Source organism: Seriola aureovittata, chromosome 4 (genome assembly GCF_021018895.1).
Source record: "Seriola aureovittata isolate HTS-2021-v1 ecotype China chromosome 4, ASM2101889v1, whole genome shotgun sequence".
NCBI classification, from domain to species: domain Eukaryota; kingdom Metazoa; phylum Chordata; class Actinopteri; order Carangiformes; family Carangidae; genus Seriola; species Seriola aureovittata.
In genome coordinates this window covers 3858227-3881448 of record NC_079367.1, presented here as the reverse complement: position 1 = coordinate 3881448, position 23222 = coordinate 3858227, and the positions used below count along the sequence as shown (strand labels likewise).

Here is a 23222-nt window from a genome sequence, read left to right as displayed (position 1 = left end):
CACAGTGCAGTGTGCATCATTCAGGTGAAAGCGACCCTCCAGAATTTCTTCCACTGAAAAAGAAACCATGTTTTTTGGCTAAAAAAGGCCTCACACAAAGAAAGAGATGAGATCAGAGCACAGGCGGACTGGACCCGGCTCAAATCTCGGTCAGCCGATGGATCATCAAAACATCCAGAAGGTTTTTACCGGCTCCATCAGTGTCATTCGTGCCGCCCGGTCCCAGAGGATAAGTCCGAGGCTGCAAATCGTTCTGCCTTTCTTCTAAATCACAAATATACTTTTATTCTTATCATCACAAGCGAAGTTACGACCCTACCTGCTCAACGTGGGTCATTTCCATGTGGTGTAGTCTTGCTGAAGGTCAAGTCTGAGCAGCGACACCACCCCTGCTCCACTTTTATTCTCCAGATCCTGCAGCACGGCGCAAATTGTGTGAATAGATTTCCAAGACAAAAACCGACAGTTCAATTGATCCGACCTTGAAAAAAAAATACATTGTCATTGATGACACTCTTTGTTAATGCTTTTGTTGGCGAGTGCCGGAGAGTGATTCACATCCAAACAGCCGACATCAATCGGCGCTCTATTAAGAGACTCATCTGTCGTTACACAGGAAAGGTCATCAGTCTGACCGTTTTGACTCAGCACCGCAGTCGATAACATGAAAAAGTACGACTGGAGTTATTTCATTAAAGTTTGGTATGGACATGTTTCCCGAAATTATGATGTCATCAAAGAACGTTTGATCATTAAGGCTCTTAACCTGCACCTCAGACTATTACACCATCCACAAGATAGTATTGGGTTTTCAGTGCTTTATTGTTGGAAGGCTCCACCTTTATTGAAAAAGGCCACGATGATTATTCAAACGTCTTGAGGCCTATTGAGCTTCAGAACGAGGCGCAAAGTCGACTGTTTAAAAGTTATAGCTGCTTTCAAGCTGTGAAAAGGAAGAGGGGGCCCGGGCGTCTCCAGGGACTCTGTCACCAATTATCAGTGATCAATCACAAATTAGTTTAAAAGCTACTGAGAGTGAAGAGCACTATTAGGTCGCAATGATTCACTGCTCTCCAATAATTGCTTGGGGTTTTTACGGGGGAACCGAGGTCCTCCTATTTGTTTCTATCACCCCCATAAACTAGATTATGAGGAGGGTCCAGACTCTCTGAGTCAGAATCAGTCCTGAGCAGAATTCACCTGCAGGTCTTTTTCTTTTAAGCACAACCACATGACCTTTTGCTAAAATGAATAAATAAGTTGCGTCTGTGCTGAAAACATGAGGAGGTTTACTGCATTACACTGTAAGATTTATGGCTATGAGACTTTACTCTTCCAGACAACAAACAAGTCTGTGATAGGACATAAAACTGGGACTTTAAGGTCTTTAGTGTGTCAGACAGGGTGTTTCTGTTGCACTGTGGGTGTGTGTGACAAGTAATACATTAAGTATTTTTATAAAAATGCTAATAACATTTGAATTAGACCTCAAACTGCAGGTCTCAGAAGAGGAATGCAGGTCCCGGGCTGAGGTTACTTGAGGACATGAGGGGTGGAGATCATGTGTCCATAGCCATGCGAAACCCTCACTGAAGTGCAAACAGGAAGCGCAAGGATATTTAATAACATCAGGGGTTCTAGTTTTATCCTCAGGGACTGAAATGGAAATATTTTGTTGTTGATTCACAAAGGTGTTGTAGAGCTGAAGGGGAGCAACACAGTTTTAAATTCAACTGAAATTCTAACTTTTGCCTAGAGCTAATCCCTGACTCCAGTGATCGGCACGCCCAGACCCAGGCACATGACCTGGCCCGCCGCCCAGGTTGCATCATACCCCGACCACTGGGAGTCGGTGCAGGCGGTGGGCCCATCCTACCTGTGGATGACTTAGATATTAAATATGGATTGATCCGCCACTGAAAATAGTCCCCAACAAATGTAGTTTCCTGTTGATAAAAACTACAGTGAGCAGCTGTTTTAGGAAACTACTGAGGCTTTTTTCTTGTGAAAGTGAACGTATATATTTGTGAGGTTCTAAAGATTTATGTCTTCAGCAGCTCAGAGCCACAGACACAGTCACATCTGAGTGTATAGTGTTGATGTCCACGTACATTTGGTCATATTATGTGCTGTATATTAACTATTACTCACCTGTGTCTGAACCCACTAAATTTCCAGTAAAACCTGCACATACATACAACATGATTCTTTCCAATTTTAAAGATAATTAGATTAAAATAAACTAACAGTAACTACTTGGCCTTATAATGTGGGTTATTTACAATATGACAGCATTGAGTCATTTATTCAGGTTTTAATGTTCTTTATATTTATATTTTCAAAATTCTACTAAGATTTGAAACATTTGGGAAAAAAACAAAATGTTAAGATTTCGTACATTTTTTGTTTCAGTCAGATTATTTATTACATAATTGCGATGAGCGCTGATTGGTGAAGCCCCCCTGCCATTTTTTGCCTCGGGCCCCAACACAGTCCGAACCATGAAGACTTGACTTAAGGAAGATGCGATGAACTGATGTGTTGTACGGAGAGTTTTAGCTATTAGCTATTGCTAATTTTCAATTCCTGTGTGTAGTTGGGCTTCACATGTACAGTGTAATTAAAATGGCAGTTTAAAACTCCTTATCGAGTTCCTGGAACAAATGAAGAAAAGAATTTAAGTGCGTCAGCTAATGGATATTCTCTTTAATGATTATAATAACAGTAGGTAATGAGAGAGTCAACGACAGTTCAAGAGACTTTTTGTTACAGAGTAACAAAGAAATGAAAAAATAGTTTAACCACATACATAAAAACCCTGGAGCTTCTCTGTGTTAAAGGCCCATGCATTGGAGGAGAAACAGCAACGTACAAATACATCAATACAAATGTTCAACAAAGATTTAGAGCAAGTTTATATTTTCATGTGGAGAAGTGTCAGTTTAGGTAAAAGTAAAATTCACCAAGAGCAGTGAGATCCTCCACCTAAACAAATTCAAACTTCCCACAGCCTCATAACTTAATAACGTTTTTCTATTTGAGTTCACTGAGCTCAGCAGTGACTCCATTGCACCAGTAAAACCAAAGTCCAGCGTAGAGAGGCTGAGTGAATGTGGTGTGGACCCTGTGGAGGAGACTTAACGACCAAGATTTGTCATTATGTGCAAACACGCATTCATTCGAGGTCCCTCATCTGCTGATATTCTTGTATGCGACTGCTACATAAAATCATCATCGATGTATTGATATACTCTCGGGTAATGCCTATATGTTTGAAAGCTTTCAGCGCGCCCAGGATTAGGCTGTTGTTGACTCGTTGTTTTTCCGTTTTCCTGTTTTGTCCCTTTCTCTCCCAGAGCATCCAGTAGTTTATCTCTGATCTTTGACACCGGTGCCACACAGTCAAAGCTCATCACAACAGGCCTAATGGTGCTGGATGGCTCTGTAGATTTAATTAGTTCTGACAGTGAGAGGAAGTTGTGTAGAAACTGGTTGTGATCCTCTGTGTGTGAGAGCTGCTTCAGCTCAGCGTCTTTCCTCTTCATCTCAGCGATCTCCTGCTGCAGCTTCTCCAGAAGCTCTTTGACTCGACTCACTTCAGTTTCCTGCTGGGATCTGATCTGCTGCTTCACATCAGCGCGTCGTTTCTCCAGTAGACCGATCATCTCTGTGAAGATCTTCTCACTCTCCTCCACTGCTTTAACAGCAGAGCCATTGAGGGCCTCCACCGTCTGTTGCCAGCTCCTCACATCTTTCTCACTGTCCTGGATTCTCTCCTGGATCTTTTGTCGACTCAGCTGGAGCTCTCTCTGCCTCTCAGTCCTTTCTGCTGCAGCTGAGACTGTGTCGTGGCCTTTATGTTCCTCCACAGAGCAGAGATAACAGATACACTGCTGATCGGTGCGGCAGAACATCTTCATCACCTCGTCGTGACGAGAGCAGATGTTCTCCTGGAGCTTCTGGGAAGGATCCACCAGCTTGTGTTTCTTTAATGGAGCTGCGTCATGATGAGGCTGCAGGTGATTCTCACAGTAAGAGGCCAGACAAACCAGACAGAATTTAACGGCTTTCAGTTTCCTCCCAGTGCAGACATCACAGGCCACGTCTTCAGGTACAGCACAGCAGTGATCAGCAGCTTGGAGTCCAGTCTTCTTCAGCTCCTCCACTAAATCAACTAACATGGTGTTTTTGACCAGGACAGGCCTCGGTGTGAAGGTCTGCCTACACTGAGGGCAGCTGTGGATTTCCTGCTCATCCTCTTTGTCCCAGAAGCTTTTAATACAGTTCATGCAGTAGCTGTGTCCACAGGGAATAGTCACCGGATCCTTCAGTAGGTCCAGACAGATCGAACAGCAAAATTTTTTCGGGTCCAGCTGAACTCCTCTCTGCGCCATTTCACCTCTTCGTCGACAATGACTGAGAGTTTCACTTTCTTACAAGTGAAACCAGTTTGAGCTCTGATCTAAACAACATGTGTTTCTGCAGTGAATGGAGCCGGTCAGCTTTTACACCCATCCTCAAACTGTAGATCTGAAGGGGAGGGAACAAGGACGTATTTGTGGAGCTGACTGTGTTTGAGAGCAGGAGGAAGAGGGAGGGCTATCAGGCTTTGATTCATTCCAGGAAGAGGAGCGATTTGATACCGTGTGGTTAAACCATGTATTTAACCCTCCGGCTCTGGCCATCACCAGCGCAGTGCTATATAGTTTTTTTTCATTTCTCAACAAACATGTCGAGTGCATTTGCTTCTTCATGAACCATTTAAAGTATTTGGTGTGGCGTTATTGACGCCATGTTTCCTTAAATTAATAAAACTAGTTTCAGGTTGTACATTCACTCTTAGGTTACAATGGAAGTTATGATCTTACTTAAAGTCTGAGGTGGAGTTCATGAGTCTCCTCAGTCCACCCAACAGGATCCCTCTGTAAAGCACGTAAGTGCTGTAGGTCACTGGAGGGATTGGTTTTAGAGAGTTCTGTACTCTCTTATAAGTGAAACCAGGGTGAGCTCTTATCTTAACAACATATGTTTCTGCAGTTCAAGTTTGGCACAAACATTCACCTAGACTGAAGGATGGACTGATTAGATTTTGGCAGTGAACCATCAAAAGTCCGTAAAAGTCCTTAAAGGAAGTTTTTATTGGTTGTAATGGATCAGATACAGGAGATAATAAATCAGTCACTGCTGTAGGAGCAATAAAATTCTTGCTGTCAGCTGTCTGCTTGTTGATAATGTTGAAGGATAATTTATTCAACATTAAACACAGATTAACAAATTGACGATAAACAAAGTTTGTCCTTTAATGAAATACATCGTCGTGCAGCCGGTTCCAGCGCTGACTCTGATCCTAGCTGCTGAATCTTCACCATTTTGTGAAATTCAGAATGATTGTCTCATTTGCGTTGGGGATGTAACATCCGATACCTACAAACAAGATGCACGTAGTGTGTTAAAATCTGATTCACCATAGAATTACAAGTAGAAGGACTGACAGACGTTTTAATGGTGGACTCACCAACATCAGGTCTTATGATTTTGCCGTCTGGACTCTGGACCAGGAGCTCCCAGTATGTGTGTTCTTCTGTGCTTCCAGCCACACCGTTCACACTCTGCAGGTACGGGCCGTAGTTCGGATCCTCTGTGTAGGTGAACCTGCCAAGAACGATTTACACCCACTGTAGTTTACCTGAATCGCTGAGCTGAATCAGCCGGTACCTGGACTCTCTAACATTTCATTAATTAAGTTCTCAGATTTTTTTGACACAAATTATGTTACAAACAACATTAAGAAGTTTATAGATGTTAGTGCAGGCACTTCAGTTCATGTGCTGCACCACAATGCGCTGTGGAAAGTCCTGGACAGACGACATACACAGAGATATTTACCCATATTTTAATATTATGCTCAGTATTAAAAACTGTATATTCTCCACTCAGTGTGCGTCCTTCACGTCCCAACAAACATGTCGAGTGCATTTGCTTCTTCATGAACCATTTAAAGTATTAGGTGTGGCGTTATTGACAGCCATGTTTACTTAAATTAATAAAAACTAGTTTCAGGTTGTAGATTCGCTCTCAGGTGACACTTCAAGTTATGATCTTACTCAAAGTCTGAGGTGTCCATGAGTCTCCTCAGTCCACCCAGCAGGATCCCTCTGTAAACAACGTAAGTGTTGTAGGTCGCTGGAGGGATTGGATCTACACTGTTCTGCACCCGGACTTAAAATGGAACTGTATCATCATCTGAAAATCCAGCCAGAGTCCCAGGAAGCTGCGGCAGGGCTGTGCAGCTCTGTCTACTGGGAGTAGCCACTGGATCCGAGTCACAAATTTCTTTCCCGTCCATCTGAACTCCTCTCTGAGCTATCTCACCCCTCCGTCAAAAATGACTGACAGAGTTTCACTCTCTTATAAGTGAAACCAGGGTGAGCTCTTATCTTAACAACATATGTTTCTGCAGTTCAAGTTTGGCACAAACATTCACCTAGACTGAAGGATGGACTGATTAGATTTTGGCAGTGAACCATCAAAAGTCCTTAGAAGTCCTTAAATGAAGTTTTTATTGGTTGTAATGGATCAGATACAGGAGATAATAAATCAGTCACTGCTGTAGGAGCAATAAAATTCTTGCTGTCAGCTGTCTGCTTGTTGATAATGTTGAAGGATCATTTATTCAACATTAATCACAGATTAACAAATTGACAATAAACAAAGTTTGTCCTTTAATGAAATACATCGTCGTGCAGCCGGTTCCAGCGCTGACTCTGATCCTAGCTGCTGAATCTTCACCATTTTGTGAAATTCAGAATGATTTTCTCATTTGCGTTGGGGATGTAACATCCGATACCTACAAACAAGATGCACGTAGTGTGTTAAAATCTGATTCACCATAGAATTACAAGAAGAAGGACTGACAGACGTTTTAATGGTGGACTCACCAACATCAGGTCTTATGATTTTGCCGTCTGGACTCTGGACCAGGAGCTCCCAGTATGTGTGTTTTTCTTTGTTTCCAGCCACACCGTTCACACTCTGCAGGTACGGGCCGTAGTTCGGATCCTCTGTGTAGGTGAACCTGCAAAGAACGATTTACACCCACTGTAGTTTACCTGAATTGGGAAATACCTGCAGATGCATTTGATACTGGTTGTCACCAGGGCTCGTTTCTTTAAATGTGTCTGAACTAATTAAGCAAACGTGCTTTTATCAGGTTAGAAGGATCTTGTTAAGTCTTTTCCAGCTAAGTGCAACAGACATTGATTGATTCGTTAATCCTGGATGAAGTTATCCTGAACCCGACTGTGACGGATTCAGTTGTTTTGCCATCATTTTTTTTCTTGTTAACATGTGAAAACTACAGTAACGTGTTGCTCTTAGTTACAGCACAGCCGATGTGATCGATCAGTCACCAGCTGATTCGGCTCAGCTCAGGTCTCTAACATTTCATTAATTAAGTAAATTAATAAAACTAGTTTCAGGTTGTAGATTCACTCTCAGGTTACAATGGAAGTTATGATCTTACTTAAAGTGTGAGGTGGAGTTCATGAGTCTCCTCAGTCCACCCAGCAGGATCCCTCTGTAAAGCACGTAAGTGCTGTAGGTCACTGGAGGGATTGGATCCAGAGAGTTCTTCACCTCCACTTGAAATGGAACTGGATCAGTATCTGAAAGATATTTGACTAAAACAGCAGATTTTTGTTTTTGAGATTCAGTAATAGTATAAATGATTTGAGAAAACATTTTATGAATTATTGTGAAGCTTACATCCAGCCAGAGTCCCATGAGGCAGCAGCATCATCATCATCATCATCAGCAGCAGCAGCAGCAGCAGCAGCAGCAGCAGCAGGGCTGTGCAGCTGTGTCCACTGGGAATAGCCACCTGATCCGAGCCACAAATTTTTTTCCCATCCAGCTGAACTCCTTTTTGCGCCATTTCACCTCTCTGTCAACAATGACTGTCAGAGATTCACTCCCTTAAAAGTAAAACCAGTTTGAGCTCTTATCTTTACAACATGTGTTTCTGCAGTTAATTGGGTCTATCAGCTTTTACACCCATCCTCAAGCTGTAGATCTGAAGGGGAGGGAACAAATACTTGGACAGAGTGGAGCTGACTGTGTTTGAGAGCAGGTAGAAGAAGGAGGGCTATCAGGCTTTGACTCATTCCAGGAAGAGGAGCGATTTGATACCGTGTGGTTAAACCTCGGGCTCTGGCCGTCACCAGCACAGTGCCATATTGTTTTTGGGTTGTCTGTCCCATTCTCATGGACGTGATACCTCAGTTACGCCTTTTCTGAACTTCTTCAAATTTGGCACAAACATTCACTTGGACTCAAGGATGAACTGATTAGATTTTGGTGTGCAAAGGTCAAAGGTCAAGGTCGTGGTGACATCACAAAACACCTTTTAGCCGTTACTGGAGTCTTCACTCAGCAATTATGATGAAAAATTTCACACAAGTGGTTCATATTCATATACTCTGGACAAACAGGGATGTGACCTGAAACTATTCTGAGTGGAGGAGGCAGAAAACCATGAGGAGGTGATTGTAGTTTATATATATAATAAAACACATTTCTCATCTAAAAACACTGATCACCTCAACTTCCACTAGGTGATGAACATCTTGGGATCTCTGTAGAGACGGTTCCTCAGTTTCCAGAATCAGCTCCTCTGTTCTCCTTAAATGAAGTTTTTATTGGTTTGTAATGGATCAGACACAGGAGATAATAAATGAGTCACTTTGTTGTAACTGTGACTCCTGCAGGTCATGAATGCACCACATCATTTACCTGTGATGTTGGTGACATGTAAAGCTTTTTTTCTATTTATGTGTTTCATTGTTAATTTTTACTAATACTTGTTGACATCCACCCACAGCTTCAGAAACCTGTGGGTCACGTCACAGAGGCGACGTCCATCTTTATTTACAGTCTCTGCTGCAAACGGATCCTTTCGATTCTGTTCGTCTCTCTCTCCAGGAGCCTGAGTAGTTTTGACAGTGATGATCATGTTTCCACTATTAACAAGCTACCAAACATCTGCAGCCTACGACGGAGTATTAGGGCCACATTGATGGAAGAAAAATCTCAAGAATAAAGAGATAATATTATGAAATTAAAGTCATAATTTTGAGAATAATGTTTCAAGAAAAAAGTCATAATGTGAGAATAAATTTTAGGTTACGTGTTGTTTTAGAAGGGAAATATCAGAAGAGCTTTAAAATGTGGAGCTTCCTGTGAAGTTCTACTTTAGCTGAGGTTTCACAAATAAACAGATCCTTCATCTTTTGGCTCATCATCATCATCATCATCATTAAAAGCATTGAAAAGATTGTGAAGAAGTCTATTCCCTTGTTAGACAGACGAACCTGTTTCACCTGTTTGATTGGTTTGCTTGTAATATTCCTAAAAATTATGTTTTTCTCTCTACAAATTTTACATTTTTAATTCTTATAATATTACAACTTTTTTCTTAAAATTTCAGATTCCTTTTTTTTTTTTTTCCTCTAATAGGCCCTAATACTCCGTCGTAGCAGCCACTCATTGACCCTAAGAAGTCAGCGCACATACTTTCAGTCAGTTCACCAAGATTACAAAAGCACATTTGGTCTCTTACTGTTTAAACAAACTGATAGATTTGATTTTGATTGTGTAGGTTTTGAGTTATGTGCCATTTCTACGTCCGCCCCCAGTATAATGGAGGTGGGTGACATTTCCTCTGTGCGCCACAGATGAGATGTCTCTCACCTCCATCCACAGCAGTAAAAGAGACATTTAAAAAGGTGCTCAGACGACCAAGACCTCTGAAACACAATGAGTACACACATTAAAAGAGTGATAATGTCAGCTGTCTGCTTGTTAGTGACGAATATAACAGTTTATTTTCCTGTGAGATTTTCCCTTTAACATTCATCAACATTAATTGTCCTTTAATGAAATACATCGTCGTGCAGCCGGTTCCAGCGCTGACTCTGATCCTAGCTGCTGAATCTTCACCACTCTCCAAATCTCAGAATGATTGTCTCATTTGCGTTGGGGATGTAACATCCGATACCTACAAACAAGATGCACGTAGTGTGTTAAAATCTGATTCACCATAGAATTACAAGAACGACTGACAGATGTTTTAACCTCCTAGGACCTGGCGTCCACATATGTGGACCTCACATTTTGGGTTCTCTAGACCACAATACTAACTTTTTCTCAACAAGGGCCTGGTGACCACATATGAGGATATTATACTGCCACTCAGTAATCGAAATTTAAAACTAATGTCCTAATATGTGGACATCATTTTGCTCAGGTCCCAATCAGCCTATATAGCAAAGAATAGAGTTCGGGTCTTAGGAGGTTAATGGTGGACTCACCAACATTAGGTCTTGTGATTTTGCCGTTTGGACTCTGGACCAGGAGCTCCCAGTATGTGTGTTTTTCTTTGTTTCCAGCCACACCGTTCACACTGTGCAGGTACGGGCCGTAGTTCGGATTCTCTGTGAAGGTGAACCTGCAAAGAACGATTTACACCCACTGTAGTTTACATGAATTGGGATTTTCACCATTTCTTCAAACAAGGTATAACTAATCAGCAAACATGCTTTTATCAGGTTTAAATGATCTTGTTAAGTCTCATCCAGCTAAGTGCAACACAGACAGAAGATTGATTTGTTAATCCTGGAAGTTATTCTGAATAACGGTGCTCACATTACACACACACACACAAATCCTGGATCATTTTTCTAAGCTTTTGTTTTTTTCCATCTTTGAAAACAAGCCCTGAGAGGCAAGTTCATATTTTTTGGGAATAAAAAAATAATAATAAATAAGTTTTTTTTATTGTTACCTCTCAGATATTTGAGCTTCACTGATGAATGCGAGGAGTTTGACAGCAGGAGTTTGTTATTATTGTTTTAGGTGTTTCTCACGTCATCTTTTTCTAATTATTTAACACAAAATTAAAACTTTAGTGGAGGCACTTCAGTTGATGTGCTCCACCCACACAATAATGCGCTGTGGTCCTGGACAGACGACATACACAGAGATATTTACCCATATTTTAAAAGTATGCTCAGTATTAAAAACTGTTGACTTAACTGATTCAGAGTTTCCACTGTGTCAAAGTCACTCTGTCAAAGTGTGCGTCCTTGACGTCCCAACAAACATGTCAGGTGCGTTGGCGTATCCATAAACCATTTACAAAACAGATTTTTTAGTAAGTAAGTATTTAAATCCAGTGTTGTTGATGACAACGTTTACTTCAATAAATAAAACTAGTTTCAGGTTGTAGACTCGCTCTCAGGTGACATTGAAGTTATGATCTTACTTAAAGTCTGAGTTGGAAGCCATGAGTGTTTTCATTGCACCCAGCAGGATCCCTCTGTAAACCACATGAGTGCTGTAGGTCACTGGAGGGATTTTGTCGATAGGGTTCTGCACCTCCACTTGAATTGGAACTGAATCAGTATCTGAAAGATGGATGAGTAAAACAGCAGGATAACTTTGTTGAAGAAGTTTTGTTCTTAGTAAAAATAATTTGAAAATAACATTTTATGAATTATTGTGATGCTTACTTCCAGTCAGAGTCCCAGGAAGCAGCAGCAGCAGCAGCAGGGCTGCAGAGTGGGGAGCAGGCATCATCGTCGTCGTCGTCACGGCTGCTGGACGGTAGACTGAGCTGACTAACGTCACAGCTGCTGTTTTATTCCAGTCGTCAGTGTTTACACAGGTGAGGAGGCTGAATTCTGTTGATCTTACTTTGAAAAGGCTGGTAGTGTTTTCCAGCTCAAATGTCACCTTGAGGTTATGATATGAAATAATATTTGCACGGGTACATTTTGTCAACAGCACATGTTAAGATCACCTTACTCTTCATCGCCTACCTAGGGTGATTGCATAATTACTAGTTACATAATTAATTAATGCGATTATTTATTTAATATTGAACTCTTTGGCGCTCCATAGATCACAGTACATTTATTTTTTGGGAATTAGATCCATGTATTATTGAAACCAGCAGATTTCTTTTATCCACAAGTAAATATTTTCAGACTTGAGAGAAGTTTATCAAAGATTCCCCCGGATTTTTTCTCTTTATTTAGAGAATAATTGAGAACATTTCACCAATTACAGAGAAATAGTATTAAAAGAGCATGGCCAAGAACCCTTCCCATCTCAACATCCTTTTTTTTTTAAAAAAACAATATCTATAAAATAGAATTTCCCATAACTATTTTACAGTCCGAAAAAAGGATGTATATTAACCCAGGCGTACATTAACTTGTTGGCAGACAATCCAATAAGTAAGACAGTGACTGGGAATGTGTTTTTTTGTTGAAGCTATACTAACTGGAAATCAACTTTTCCCTAAAATAAAGGTTTTAAAGTGGAAAGGTGTATTTGCATTGAATATTCCCTCCATTGTTTTGTGGATCTCTGTCCAGAAATGTCTTATTACTGAACATTTCCCAGAATATACATTATGCCAATGATTGGCTTCTCCTGTCTTTGTAGTGCAGTGTTTTACCAGCAGGGGGCTCTGCAGACCTCCAGTATATTTCATTATAACCAGAGGAAATCTGAAGCTCATTGTATTACTACACTACTGTACAAAGTGTGTCAGGGCACTTCTCTGTAAATGATAAGCATGTGTTTTATTGCCGTTATGGTTGGTGTAGGACCATAGCCCAAAACCCAAAATCCAAAAACAAAGTTATGTGGATTTTATTGATGCAGTAAATATAAAAAATTCATCACATTATTTCTGCAAATTTGTTTGTCTTCGTTTGGCATTCCAGTAGTACAACTTTGACTATAAATGAAGTCTGGATCAGAATTATTTGAGGTAAATTAATGGTTCACCATTTTAAATATTGGGAAAAGACCTTTTTAATTTAAGGCTAAAATTTTTATACAGTCCTTTAAAGATCAAAATCATTATTTTAATTTTTTGGGCAATTTTTGCCTTTATTCAGATAGGGACAGAAAAGTTGGAGAGAGAGGGGGGATGACATGCAGCAGAGGGCCATGGGTCGGACTCAAACACATGGCCACTGCGGTAAGGACTCAGCCTAAGTGGTACGCACTCTACCAGTTGAGCCACAGGATCCCCTCAAAATCATTATTTAAAAAAATAAGCCCAGCAATGATGAAAAAATTAAATTATTACCACTATGTCATTGAACAGTGGTTTACATACACTGCAAATAACAGGTCAAGAATCTCTGTTATAATCAGGCACTGCTGGGATTTGAACCCAGGATCTCCTGTTTACTAGACAGGCGCTTTGACCAACTAAGCCACAGCACCTGTGTATAGAAGTACAGACCAACGATGATTGGACAGTCCAGTCACGTCTTTACACTGATTTCATATGCCTCTAAAATTTACCTTTAAGAACAACTTAAGACCCTTGTAGATCTTGTTTTGCTGACCTCCAGTGGCTTACATACACTATAAATAATAGGTCAAGGAATCTCTGTGATAATCAGGCACTGCTGGGATTTGAACCCAGGATCTCCTGTTTACTAGACAGGCGCTTTGACCAACTAAGCCACAGCACCTGTGGATAGAAGTACAGACCATTGACAAATTAGTCAAAAACTGAGTGAGAAGCAGGGTGACAGTGCCTCCACCCACAGGGCACGAGGTGTCGCTGATGGTTTCATGATTATGAAAATGATGTGAATCAGGTGCTATGGGCTTCACAGTCACCACATCTCAACCCAGTTGGACACCTATGAGAGATTTTGGAGCAAAGTGTTAGACAGGGCTCTCCACCACCGTCATCAAAACAACAAATGATGGAATATCTTTATGAATGGTGTTCATCACTCCATTAGAGTTCAGAGAAGCACTGACGAGGAGCTGAGATGATGTTCTGGCAGCATGTGGTGGAAAAACATCTCACTAAGAGACTCTATGTTGGTTTTTCCTCTTTTGTTTAGAGATAATGTGTGTAGGAAGTTCACTGATAATCAGGTACTGCTGGGATTTGAACCCAGGATCTCCTGTTTACTAGACAGGTGCTTTAACCAACTAAGCCACAGCACCTGTTTATAGAAGCACAGACCAGTGACGATTTCACTGTCCAGTCACGTCTTCACACTGATTTCATATGCCTCTAAAATTTACCTTTAAGAACAACTTAATACCCTTGTAGATCTTATTTTGCTGACTTCCAGTTGTTTATATGCAGGACAAATAACAGGTCAAGGAAATTCTGTGATAATCAGGCACTGCTGGGATTTGAACCCAGGCTCTCCTGTTTACAAGACAGGTGCTTTAACCAACTAAGCCACAGTGCCTGTTTTTTTTGTTTTTGTTTTTTTTCTTTGTTTTTTTTTGCAGCAGACACTATTGAAAGGTTCATCAAGGGATCCACCAGGACCGCCATTACCCCTTTTATAATGCATGGTAGCAGCTCAACTCTACTCAACACTACTCAACTTCTTTGATTTTCCATTGGCCAAAAGTTGTTGATAGTACCTGGTACTTTCTTTGGTATCAAGGTGATGTGAAAACATAACAAATAACAGTTCAAAGAATCCCCTTTATTTCTGTGCTAATTAGGTACTGCTGGGATTTGAACACAGGATTTCCTGTTTACAAGACAGGTGCTTTAACCAGCTAAGCCACAGCACCTGTTTTTTGATCTGTTGTTTTTGCCGAAGACACCATTTAAAGGTAATTTTGTCAAGGCGTCCACCAGGACCACCATTACCATTTTTATAGTGCATGGTAGCAGCACAACTTGACTATATGCTACTCAACTTTTTGGATTTTCCATTGGGCAAAGGTTGTTGATTGTACCTGGTATTTTCTTGGGTATCACCTCCACCAAGGTTCAAGTGAGTTGAGGCGATACCAAAAGGTGACTTGAAAACACACACAACAAATAACGGGCCAAGAAAACTCTGCGATAATCAGGCACTGCTGGGATTTGAACCCAGGATCTCCTGTTTACTAGACAGGCGCTTTGACCAACTAAGCCACAGCACCTGTGTGTACAAGTACAGATTAGTGACAAATTCACAGTCCAGTCACGTCTTTGCACTGGCATTATATGCCTTGAAAATGTACCTTAAGCAACAACTTAAGACCCTTGTAGATCTTGTTTTGCTGACCTCCAGTTGTTTACATATGTTACAAAAACTAGCTCAAGGAAGTTCACTGAGAATCAGGCACTGCTGGGATTTGAACCCAGGATCTCCTGTTTACTAGACAGGCACTTTGACCAACTAAGCTACAGCACCTGTGAATGAAAGTACAGACCAGCAATGATTGGACAGTCCAGTCACGTCTTTACACTGATTTCATATGCCTCTAAAATTTACCTTTAAGAACAACTTAAGACCCTTGTATTGACACCTGATTCACATAATTTTCATAATCATGAAACCATCAGTGACAGCTCGTGCCCTGTGGATGGCACTGTCACCCTGCTTCGCACTCAGTTTTTGACTAATTTGTCACTGGTCTGTACTTCTACCCACAGGTGCTGTGGCTTAGTTGGTCAAAGCGCCTGTCTAGTAAACAGGAGATCCTGGGTTCAAATCCCAGCAGTGCCTTATTATCATTTAATTTTATTGACCCATTATTTGTTGTGTTTTCACATCACCTTTTTGTATCTCCTCAACTCACTTGGAACCTTGGTAGAGGTGATACTAAAGACGTGACTGGACTGTGAATTTGTCACTAATCTGTACTTGTACTAACAGGTGCTGTGGCTTAGTTGGTCAAAGCGCCTGTCTAGTACACAGGAGATCCTGGGTTCTCCTCAACTCACTTGGAACTTTGGTAGAGGTGATACCAAAGAAAGTACTAGGTACCATGAACTTTTGTCCAATGGAAAATAAAAAAAGTCAATTCAAGTTGAGTTGAGATGGTACCATGCAGTGGAAAAGGGGTAATGGTGGTCCTGGTGGATGCCTTGAAAAAGAAACCTTTCGATATTTTCTGCAGCGTTTTGATAGAAAAATAGAATAGAGGAAAAGAGCATAATAGGTGCTGTGGCTTAGCTGGTTAAAGCACCTGTCTAGTAAACAGGAGATCCTGGGTTCAAATCCCAGCAGTGCCTGATTATCAGTGAACTTCCTACACACATTGTCTCTAAACAAAAGAGGAAAAACCAACATAGAGTCTCTTAGTGAGATGTTTCTCCACCACGTGCTGCCAGAACATCATCTCAGCTCCTTGTCAGTGCTTCTCTATGTCTCTGAACTCTAATGGAGTGATGAACACCATTCGTCCTAAAGATATTCCATCATTTGGTGTTTTGATGACAGTGGTGGAGAGCCCTGTCTAACACTTTGCTCCAAAATCTCCCATATGTGTTCAACTGGGTTGAGATGTGGTGACTGTGAAGCCCATAGCACCGGATTCACATCATTTTCATAATCATGAAACCATCAGTGACACCTCATGCCCTGTGGATGGAGGCACTGTCACCCTGCTTCTCACTCAGTTTTTGACTAATTTGTCACTGGTCTGTACTTCTACCTACAGGTGCTGTGGCTTAGTTGGTCAAAGCGCCTGTATAGTAAGCAGGAGATCCTGGGTTCAAATCCCAGCAGTGCCTGATTATCATTTAATTTTATGGACCCATTATTTGTCGTGTTTTCACGTCACCTTTTGGTATCTCATCAGCTCACTTGGAACCTTGGTATAGGTGATATCAGAGAAAGTACCAGGTACCATCAACTTTTGTCCAGTGGAAAATCAAAAAAGTCAAGTTGAGTTGAGCTGGTACCATGCAGTGGAAAAGGGATAATGGTGGTCCTGGTGGATGCCTTGACAAAAATACCTTTCCGAAAGAAAAATAGAATAAAAGAAGACAAGATAACAGGCGCTGTGGCTTAGCTGGTTAAAGCACCTGTCTTGTAAACAGGAAATCCTGGGTTCAAATCCCAGCAGTGCCTGAGTAGCACAGAATTTCCTTGACCTGTTATTTGTGTTGTATATAAACCCCTGGAGGTCAGCAAAACAACATCCACAAGGGTGTTAAGTTGTTCTTTAAGTAACACCAATACCCCTTTTATAATGCATGGTAGAAGCTCAACTCTACTCAATGCTACTCAACTTTTTTGATTATCCATTGGCCAAAAGTTGTTGATAATACCTGGTACTTTCTTTGGTATCAAGGTGATGTGAAAACATAACAAATAACAGGTCAAAGAATCCCCTTTATTTCTGTGCTAATTAGGTACTGCTGGGATTTGAACACAGGATTTCCTGTTTACAAGACAGGTGCTTTAACCAGCTAAGCCACAGCACCTGTTTTTTGATCTGTTTTTTTTGCCGAAGACACCATTTAAAGGTAATTTTGTCAAGGCGTCCACCAGGACCACCATTACCATTTTTATAGTGCATGGTAGCAGCACAACTTGACTATATGCTACTCAACTTTTTGGATTTTCCATTGGGCAAAGGTTGTTGATTGTACCTGGTATTTTCTTGGGTATCACCTCCACCAAGGTTCAAGTGAGTTGAGGCGATACCAAAAGGTGACTTGAAAACACACACAACAAATAACGGGCCAAGAAAACTCTGCAATAATCAGGCACTGCTGGGATTTGAACCCAGGATCTCCTGTTTACTAGACAGGCGCTTTGACCAACTAAGCCACAGCACCTGTGTGTACAAGTACAGATTAGTGACAAATTCACAGTCCAGTCACGTCTTTGCACTGGCATTATATGCCTTGAAAATGTACCTTAAGCAACAACTTAAGACCCTTGTAGATCTTGTTTTGCTGACCTCCAGTTGTTTACATATGTTACAAAAACTAGCTCAAGGAAGTTCACTGAGACTCAGGCACTGCTGGGATTTGAACCCAGGATCTCCTGTTTACAAGACAGGCACTTTAACCAGCTAAGCCACAGCGCCTGTTACGGTTGCTTCCTTTATTCTATTTTTCTATCAAAATGCTGCACACACTATCGAAATTTTTTTTTTCAAGGCATCCACCAGGACCACCATTACCCTTTTTCCACTGCATGGTACCATCTCAACTAAACTTGACTCGACTTTTTTGATGTTCCATTGGACAAAAGTTCATGGTATCTGGCACTTTCTTGGATATCACCTCCACCAAGGTTCAAGTGAGTTGAGGCGATACCAAAATGTGATGTGAAAATATCCACAACAAATAACGGGCCAAGGAATCTCCATTATAATCAGGCACTGCTGGGATTTGAACCCAGGATCTCCTGTTTACTAGACAGGCGCTTTGACCAACTAAGCCACAGCACCTGTGTGTACAAGTACAGATTAGTGACAAATTCACAGTCCAGTCACGTCTTTGCACTGACATTATATGCCTTGAAAATGTATCTTAAGCAACAATGTGAGACCCTTGTAGATCTTGTTTTGCTGACCTCCAGTTGTTTATGTACATTAGCTCAAGGAAGTTCACTGAGAATCAGGCACTGCTGGGATTTGAATCCAGGATCTCCTGTTTACTAGACAGGCACTTTGACCAACTAAGCTACAGCACCTGTGAATAAAAGTACAGACCAGCAATGATTGGACAGTCCAGTCACGTCTTTACACTGATTTCATATGTCTCTAAAATTTACCTTTAAGAACAACTTAAGACCCTTGTATTGACACCTGATTCACATAATTTTCATAATCATGAAACCATCAGTGACAGCTCGTGCCCTGTGGATGGCACTGTCACCCTGCTTCGCACTCAGTTTTTGACTAATTTGTCACTGGTCTGTACTTCTACCCACAGGTGCTGTGGCTTAGTTGGTCAAAGCGCCTGTCTAGTAAACAGGAGATCCTGGGTTCAAATCCCAGCAGTGCCTTATTATCATTTAATTTTATTGACCCATTATTTGTTGTGTTTTCACATCACCTTTTTGTATCTCCTCAACTCACTTGGAACCTTGGTAGAGGTGATACTAAAGACGTGACTGGACTGTGAATTTGTCACTAATCTGTACTTGTACACACAGGTGCTGTGGCTTAGTTGGTCAAAGCGCCTGTCTAGTACACAGGAGATCCTGGGTTCTCCTCAACTCACTTGGAACTTTGGTAGAGGTGATACCAAAGAAAGTACTAGGTACCATGAACTTTTGTCCAATGGAAAATAAAAAAAGTCAATTCAAGTTGAGTTGAGATGGTACCATGCAGTGGAAAAGGGGTGATGGTGGTCCTGGTGGATGCCTTGAAAAAGAAACCTTTCGATAGTGTCTGCAGCGTTTTGATAGAAAAATAGAATAGAGGAAAAGAGCATAATAGGTGCTGTGGCTTAGCTGGTTAAAGCGCCTGTCTAGTAAACAGGAGATCCTGGGTTCAAATCCCAGCAGTGCCTGATTATCAGTGAACTTCCTACACACATTGTCTCTAAACAAAAGAGGAAAAACCAACATAGAGTCTCTTAGTGAGATGTTTCTCCACCACGTGCTGCCAGAACATCATCTCAGCTCCTTGTCAGTGCTTCTCCAGGTCTCTGAACTCTAATGGAGTGATGAACACCATTCGTCCTAAAGATATTCCATCATTTGTTGTTTTGATGACAGTGGTGGAGAGCCCTGTCTAACACTTTGCTCCAAAATCTCCCATATGTGTTCAACTGGGTTGAGATGTGGTGACTGTGAAGCCCATAGCACCTGATTCACATCATTTTCATAATCATGAAACCATCAGTGACACTTCATGCCCTGTGGATGGAGGCACTGTCACCCTGCTTCTCACTCAGTTTTTGACTAATTTGTCACTGGTCTTTACTTCTACCCACAGGTGCTGTGGCTTAGTTGGTCAAAGCGCCTGTCTAGTAAACAGGAGATCCTGGGTTCAAATCCCAGCAGTGCCTGATTATCATTTAATTTTATTGACCCATTATTTGTCGTGTTTTCACGTCACCTTTTGGTATCTCATCAGCTCACTTGGAACCTTGGTATAGGTGATATCAGAGAAAGTACCAGGTACCATCAACTTTTGTCCAGTGGAAAATCAAAAAAGTCAAGTTGAGTTGAGCTGGTACCATGCAGTGGAAAAGGGATAATGGTGGTCCTGGTGGATGCCTTGACAAAAAAACCTTTCCGAAAGAAAAATAGAATAAAAGAAGACAAGATAACAGGCGCTGTGGCTTAGCTGGTTAAAGCACCTGTCTTGTAAACAGGAAATCCTGGGTTCAAATCCCAGCAGTGCCTGAGTAGCACAGAATTTCCTTGACCTGTTATTTGTGTTGTATATAAACCCCTGGAGGTCAGCAAAACAACATCCACAAGGGTGTTAAGTTGTTCTTTAAGTAACACCAATACCCCTTTTATAATGCATGGTAGAAGCTCAAGTCTACTCAATGCTACTCAACTTTTTTGATTATCCATTGGCCAAAAGTTGTTGATAATACCTGGTACTTTCTTTGGTATCAAGGTGACGTGAAAACATAACAAATAACAGGTCAAAGAATCCCCTTTATTTCTGTGCTAATTAGGCACTGCTGGGATTTGAACCCAGGATCTCCTGTTTACAAGACAGGCGCTTTAACCAGCTAAGCCACAGCGCCTGTTTTTTGTTCTTTTTTTTTTTGCCGAAGACACCATTTAAAGGTAATTTTGTCAAGGCGTCCACCAGGACCACCATTACCATTTTTATAGTGCATGGTAGCAGCACAACTTGACTATATGCTACTCAACTTTTTGGATTTTCCATTGGGCAAAGGTTGTTGATTGTACCTGGTATTTTCTTGGGTATCACCTCCACCAAGGTTCAAGTGAGTTGAGGCGATACCAAAAGGTGACTTGAAAACACACACAACAAATAACGGGCCAAGAAAACTCTGCGATAATCAGGCACTGCTGGGATTTGAACCCAGGATCTCCTGTTTACTAGACAGGCGCTTTGACCAACTAAGCCACAGCACCTGTGTGTACAAGTACAGATTAGTGACAAATTCACAGTCCAGTCACGTCTTTGCACTGGCATTATATGCCTTGAAAATGTACCTTAAGCAACAACTTAAGACCCTTGTAGATCTTGTTTTGCTGACCTCCAGTTGTTTACATATGTTACAAAAACTAGCTCAAGGAAGTTCACTGAGACTCAGGCACTGCTGGGATTTGAACCCAGGATCTCCTGTTTACAAGACAGGCACTTTAACCAGCTAAGCCACAGCGCCTGTTACGTTTGCTTCCTTTATTCTATTTTTCTATCAAAATGCTGCAGACACTATCGACATTTTTTTTTTCAAGGCATCCACCAGGACCACCATTACCCTTTTTCCACTGCATGGTACCATCTCAACTAAACTTGACTCGACTTTTTTGATGTTCCATTGGACAAAAGTTCATGGTATCTGGCACTTTCTTGGATATCACCTCCACCAAGGTTCAAGTGAGTTGAGGCGATACCAAAATGTGATGTGAAAATATCCACAACAAATAACGGGCCAAGGAATCTCCATTATAATCAGGCACTGCTGGGATTTGTACCCAGGATCTCCTGTTTACTAGACAGGCGCTTTGACCAACTAAGCCACAGCACCTGTGTGTACAAGTACAGATTAGTGACAAATTCACAGTCCAGTCACGTCTTTGCACTGACATTATATGCCTTGAAAATGTATCTTAAGCAACAATGAAAATGAAATGAAAAGGGGTAATGGTGGTCCTGGTGGATGCCTTGACAAAAAAACCTTTCCGAAAGAAAAATAGAATAAAAGAAGACAAGATAACAGGCGCTGTGGCTTAGCTGGTTAAAGCGCCTGTCTTGTAAACAGGAAATCCTGGGTTCAAATCCCAGCAGTGCCTGATTATAACAGAGTTTTCTTGGCCCGTTATTTGTTGTGTGTGTTTTCACGTCACCTTTTGGTATCGCCTCAACTCACTTGGAACCTTGGTGGAGGTGATACCCAAGAAAATACCAGGTACAATCAACAACCTTTGGCCAATGGAAAATCCAAAAAGTTGAGTAGCATATCGTCGAGTTGTGCTGCTACCATGCACTATAAAAATGGTAATGGCGGTCGTGGTGGACGCCTTGACAAAATGACCTTTCAATGGTGTGTCCGGCAAAAAGAAAAAGTACAAAAGACAGGTGCTGTGGCTTAGCTGGTTAAAGTGCCTGTCTAGTAAACAGGAGATCCTGGGTTCAAATCCCAGCAGTGCCTGATTATAACAGAGTTTTCTTGGCCCGTTATTTGTTGTGTGTGTTTTCAAGTCACCTTTTGGTATCGCCTCATCTCACTTGGAACCTCGGTGGAGGTGATACCCAAGAAAATACCAGGTACAATCAACAACCTTTGCCCAATGGAAAATTAAAAAAGTTGAGTAGCATTTAGTCGAGTTGTGCTGCTACCATGCACTATAAAAATGGTAATGGTGGTCCTGGTGGACGCCTTGACAAAATTACCTTTAAATGGTGTGTGCGGCAAAAAAAAAAAGAACAAAAAACAGGTGCTGTGGCTTAGCTGGTTAAAGCACCTGTCTTGTAAACAGGAGATCCTGGGTTCAAATCCCAGCAGTGCCTAATTAGCACAGAAATAAAGGGGATTCTTTGACCTGTTATTTGTTATGTTTTCACGTCACCTTGATACCAAAGAAAGTACCAGGTATTATCAACAACTTTTGGCCAATGGATAATCAAAAAAGTTGAGTAGCATTGAGTAGAGTTGAGCTTCTACCATGCATTATAAAAGGGGTATTGGTGTTACTTAAAGAACAACTTAACACCCTTGTGGATGTTGTTTTGCTGACCTCCAGGGGTTTATATACAACACAAATAACAGGTCAAGGAAATTCTGTGCTAATCAGGCACTGCTGGGATTTGAACCCAGGATCTCCTGTTTACAAGACAGGTGCTTTAACCAGCTAAGCCACAGCGCCTGTTATCTTGTCGTCTTTTATTCTATTTTTCTTTCGGAAAGGTTTTTTTGTCAAGGCATCCACCAGGACCACCATTACCCCTTTTCCACTGCATGGTACCATCTCAACTCAACTTGACTTTTTTGATTTTCCACTGGACAATAGTTGATGGTACCTGGTACTTTCTCTGATATCACCTATACCAAGGTTCCAAGTGAGCTGATGAGATACCAAAAGGTGACGTGAAAACACGACAAATAATGGGTCAATAAAATTAAATGATAATCAGGCACTGCTGGGATTTGAACCCAGGATCTCCTGTTTACTAGACAGGCGCTTTGACCAACTAAGCCACAGCACCTGTGGGTAGAAGTACAGACCAGTGACAAATTAGTCAAAAACTGAGTGAGAAGC

General features: G+C 41.3%; 1 protein-coding gene and 29 non-coding genes across 30 annotated transcripts; 11 read left to right on the top strand and 19 right to left on the bottom strand.

Moving 5' to 3' along the window:
* Window positions 1-2691: 2691 nt before the first annotated feature.
* On the bottom strand, window positions 2692-4409 carry LOC130167756 (E3 ubiquitin/ISG15 ligase TRIM25-like). The gene has a single exon (XM_056374240.1). The coding sequence runs from the start codon at window positions 4392-4394 to the stop codon at window positions 3219-3221; it is 1176 nt and encodes a 391-aa protein (XP_056230215.1). The 5' UTR covers window positions 4395-4409; the 3' UTR covers window positions 2692-3218.
* An 8819-nt stretch (window positions 4410-13228) lies between these two features.
* trnat-agu (transfer RNA threonine (anticodon AGU)) lies at window positions 13229-13302 on the bottom strand. Its single transcript has one exon. It is a non-coding gene; the product is annotated as a tRNA-Thr (tRNA).
* A 180-nt stretch (window positions 13303-13482) lies between these two features.
* Window positions 13483-13556, bottom strand: trnat-agu (transfer RNA threonine (anticodon AGU)). Its single transcript has one exon. It is a non-coding gene; the product is annotated as a tRNA-Thr (tRNA).
* Window positions 13557-13972: 416 nt separating this feature from the next.
* trnat-agu (transfer RNA threonine (anticodon AGU)) lies at window positions 13973-14046 on the bottom strand. Its single transcript has one exon. It is a non-coding gene; the product is annotated as a tRNA-Thr (tRNA).
* A 180-nt stretch (window positions 14047-14226) lies between these two features.
* Window positions 14227-14300, bottom strand: trnat-ugu (transfer RNA threonine (anticodon UGU)). Its single transcript has one exon. It is a non-coding gene; the product is annotated as a tRNA-Thr (tRNA).
* Window positions 14301-14563: 263 nt separating this feature from the next.
* On the bottom strand, window positions 14564-14637 carry trnat-ugu (transfer RNA threonine (anticodon UGU)). Its single transcript has one exon. It is a non-coding gene; the product is annotated as a tRNA-Thr (tRNA).
* A 283-nt stretch (window positions 14638-14920) lies between these two features.
* On the bottom strand, window positions 14921-14994 carry trnat-agu (transfer RNA threonine (anticodon AGU)). The gene has a single exon. It is a non-coding gene; the product is annotated as a tRNA-Thr (tRNA).
* A 180-nt stretch (window positions 14995-15174) lies between these two features.
* trnat-agu (transfer RNA threonine (anticodon AGU)) lies at window positions 15175-15248 on the bottom strand. Its single transcript has one exon. It is a non-coding gene; the product is annotated as a tRNA-Thr (tRNA).
* Window positions 15249-15489: 241 nt separating this feature from the next.
* Window positions 15490-15563, top strand: trnat-agu (transfer RNA threonine (anticodon AGU)). The gene has a single exon. It is a non-coding gene; the product is annotated as a tRNA-Thr (tRNA).
* A 435-nt stretch (window positions 15564-15998) lies between these two features.
* On the top strand, window positions 15999-16072 carry trnat-agu (transfer RNA threonine (anticodon AGU)). Its single transcript has one exon. It is a non-coding gene; the product is annotated as a tRNA-Thr (tRNA).
* A 427-nt stretch (window positions 16073-16499) lies between these two features.
* trnat-agu (transfer RNA threonine (anticodon AGU)) lies at window positions 16500-16573 on the top strand. Its single transcript has one exon. It is a non-coding gene; the product is annotated as a tRNA-Thr (tRNA).
* A 266-nt stretch (window positions 16574-16839) lies between these two features.
* On the top strand, window positions 16840-16913 carry trnat-ugu (transfer RNA threonine (anticodon UGU)). Its single transcript has one exon. It is a non-coding gene; the product is annotated as a tRNA-Thr (tRNA).
* A 282-nt stretch (window positions 16914-17195) lies between these two features.
* Window positions 17196-17269, bottom strand: trnat-ugu (transfer RNA threonine (anticodon UGU)). The gene has a single exon. It is a non-coding gene; the product is annotated as a tRNA-Thr (tRNA).
* Window positions 17270-17552: 283 nt separating this feature from the next.
* On the bottom strand, window positions 17553-17626 carry trnat-agu (transfer RNA threonine (anticodon AGU)). The gene has a single exon. It is a non-coding gene; the product is annotated as a tRNA-Thr (tRNA).
* A 180-nt stretch (window positions 17627-17806) lies between these two features.
* trnat-ugu (transfer RNA threonine (anticodon UGU)) lies at window positions 17807-17880 on the bottom strand. The gene has a single exon. It is a non-coding gene; the product is annotated as a tRNA-Thr (tRNA).
* Window positions 17881-18172: 292 nt separating this feature from the next.
* On the bottom strand, window positions 18173-18246 carry trnat-agu (transfer RNA threonine (anticodon AGU)). The gene has a single exon. It is a non-coding gene; the product is annotated as a tRNA-Thr (tRNA).
* Window positions 18247-18417: 171 nt separating this feature from the next.
* On the bottom strand, window positions 18418-18491 carry trnat-agu (transfer RNA threonine (anticodon AGU)). The gene has a single exon. It is a non-coding gene; the product is annotated as a tRNA-Thr (tRNA).
* A 241-nt stretch (window positions 18492-18732) lies between these two features.
* trnat-agu (transfer RNA threonine (anticodon AGU)) lies at window positions 18733-18806 on the top strand. The gene has a single exon. It is a non-coding gene; the product is annotated as a tRNA-Thr (tRNA).
* A 435-nt stretch (window positions 18807-19241) lies between these two features.
* Window positions 19242-19315, top strand: trnat-agu (transfer RNA threonine (anticodon AGU)). The gene has a single exon. It is a non-coding gene; the product is annotated as a tRNA-Thr (tRNA).
* A 427-nt stretch (window positions 19316-19742) lies between these two features.
* trnat-agu (transfer RNA threonine (anticodon AGU)) lies at window positions 19743-19816 on the top strand. Its single transcript has one exon. It is a non-coding gene; the product is annotated as a tRNA-Thr (tRNA).
* Window positions 19817-20082: 266 nt separating this feature from the next.
* Window positions 20083-20156, top strand: trnat-ugu (transfer RNA threonine (anticodon UGU)). Its single transcript has one exon. It is a non-coding gene; the product is annotated as a tRNA-Thr (tRNA).
* A 282-nt stretch (window positions 20157-20438) lies between these two features.
* Window positions 20439-20512, bottom strand: trnat-ugu (transfer RNA threonine (anticodon UGU)). Its single transcript has one exon. It is a non-coding gene; the product is annotated as a tRNA-Thr (tRNA).
* A 284-nt stretch (window positions 20513-20796) lies between these two features.
* trnat-agu (transfer RNA threonine (anticodon AGU)) lies at window positions 20797-20870 on the bottom strand. Its single transcript has one exon. It is a non-coding gene; the product is annotated as a tRNA-Thr (tRNA).
* A 180-nt stretch (window positions 20871-21050) lies between these two features.
* Window positions 21051-21124, bottom strand: trnat-ugu (transfer RNA threonine (anticodon UGU)). Its single transcript has one exon. It is a non-coding gene; the product is annotated as a tRNA-Thr (tRNA).
* Window positions 21125-21416: 292 nt separating this feature from the next.
* On the bottom strand, window positions 21417-21490 carry trnat-agu (transfer RNA threonine (anticodon AGU)). The gene has a single exon. It is a non-coding gene; the product is annotated as a tRNA-Thr (tRNA).
* Window positions 21491-21681: 191 nt separating this feature from the next.
* Window positions 21682-21755, top strand: trnat-ugu (transfer RNA threonine (anticodon UGU)). The gene has a single exon. It is a non-coding gene; the product is annotated as a tRNA-Thr (tRNA).
* A 285-nt stretch (window positions 21756-22040) lies between these two features.
* Window positions 22041-22114, top strand: trnat-agu (transfer RNA threonine (anticodon AGU)). The gene has a single exon. It is a non-coding gene; the product is annotated as a tRNA-Thr (tRNA).
* Window positions 22115-22399: 285 nt separating this feature from the next.
* Window positions 22400-22473, top strand: trnat-ugu (transfer RNA threonine (anticodon UGU)). Its single transcript has one exon. It is a non-coding gene; the product is annotated as a tRNA-Thr (tRNA).
* Window positions 22474-22755: 282 nt separating this feature from the next.
* trnat-ugu (transfer RNA threonine (anticodon UGU)) lies at window positions 22756-22829 on the bottom strand. The gene has a single exon. It is a non-coding gene; the product is annotated as a tRNA-Thr (tRNA).
* Window positions 22830-23095: 266 nt separating this feature from the next.
* trnat-agu (transfer RNA threonine (anticodon AGU)) lies at window positions 23096-23169 on the bottom strand. Its single transcript has one exon. It is a non-coding gene; the product is annotated as a tRNA-Thr (tRNA).
* Window positions 23170-23222: the final 53 nt, after the last annotated feature.

Coding starts and splice junctions, on each gene's coding strand:
- LOC130167756 (XM_056374240.1), bottom strand. CDS start 4,394: ATGGCGCAGAGAGGAGTTCAGCTGGACCCGAAAAAATTTTGCTGTTCG.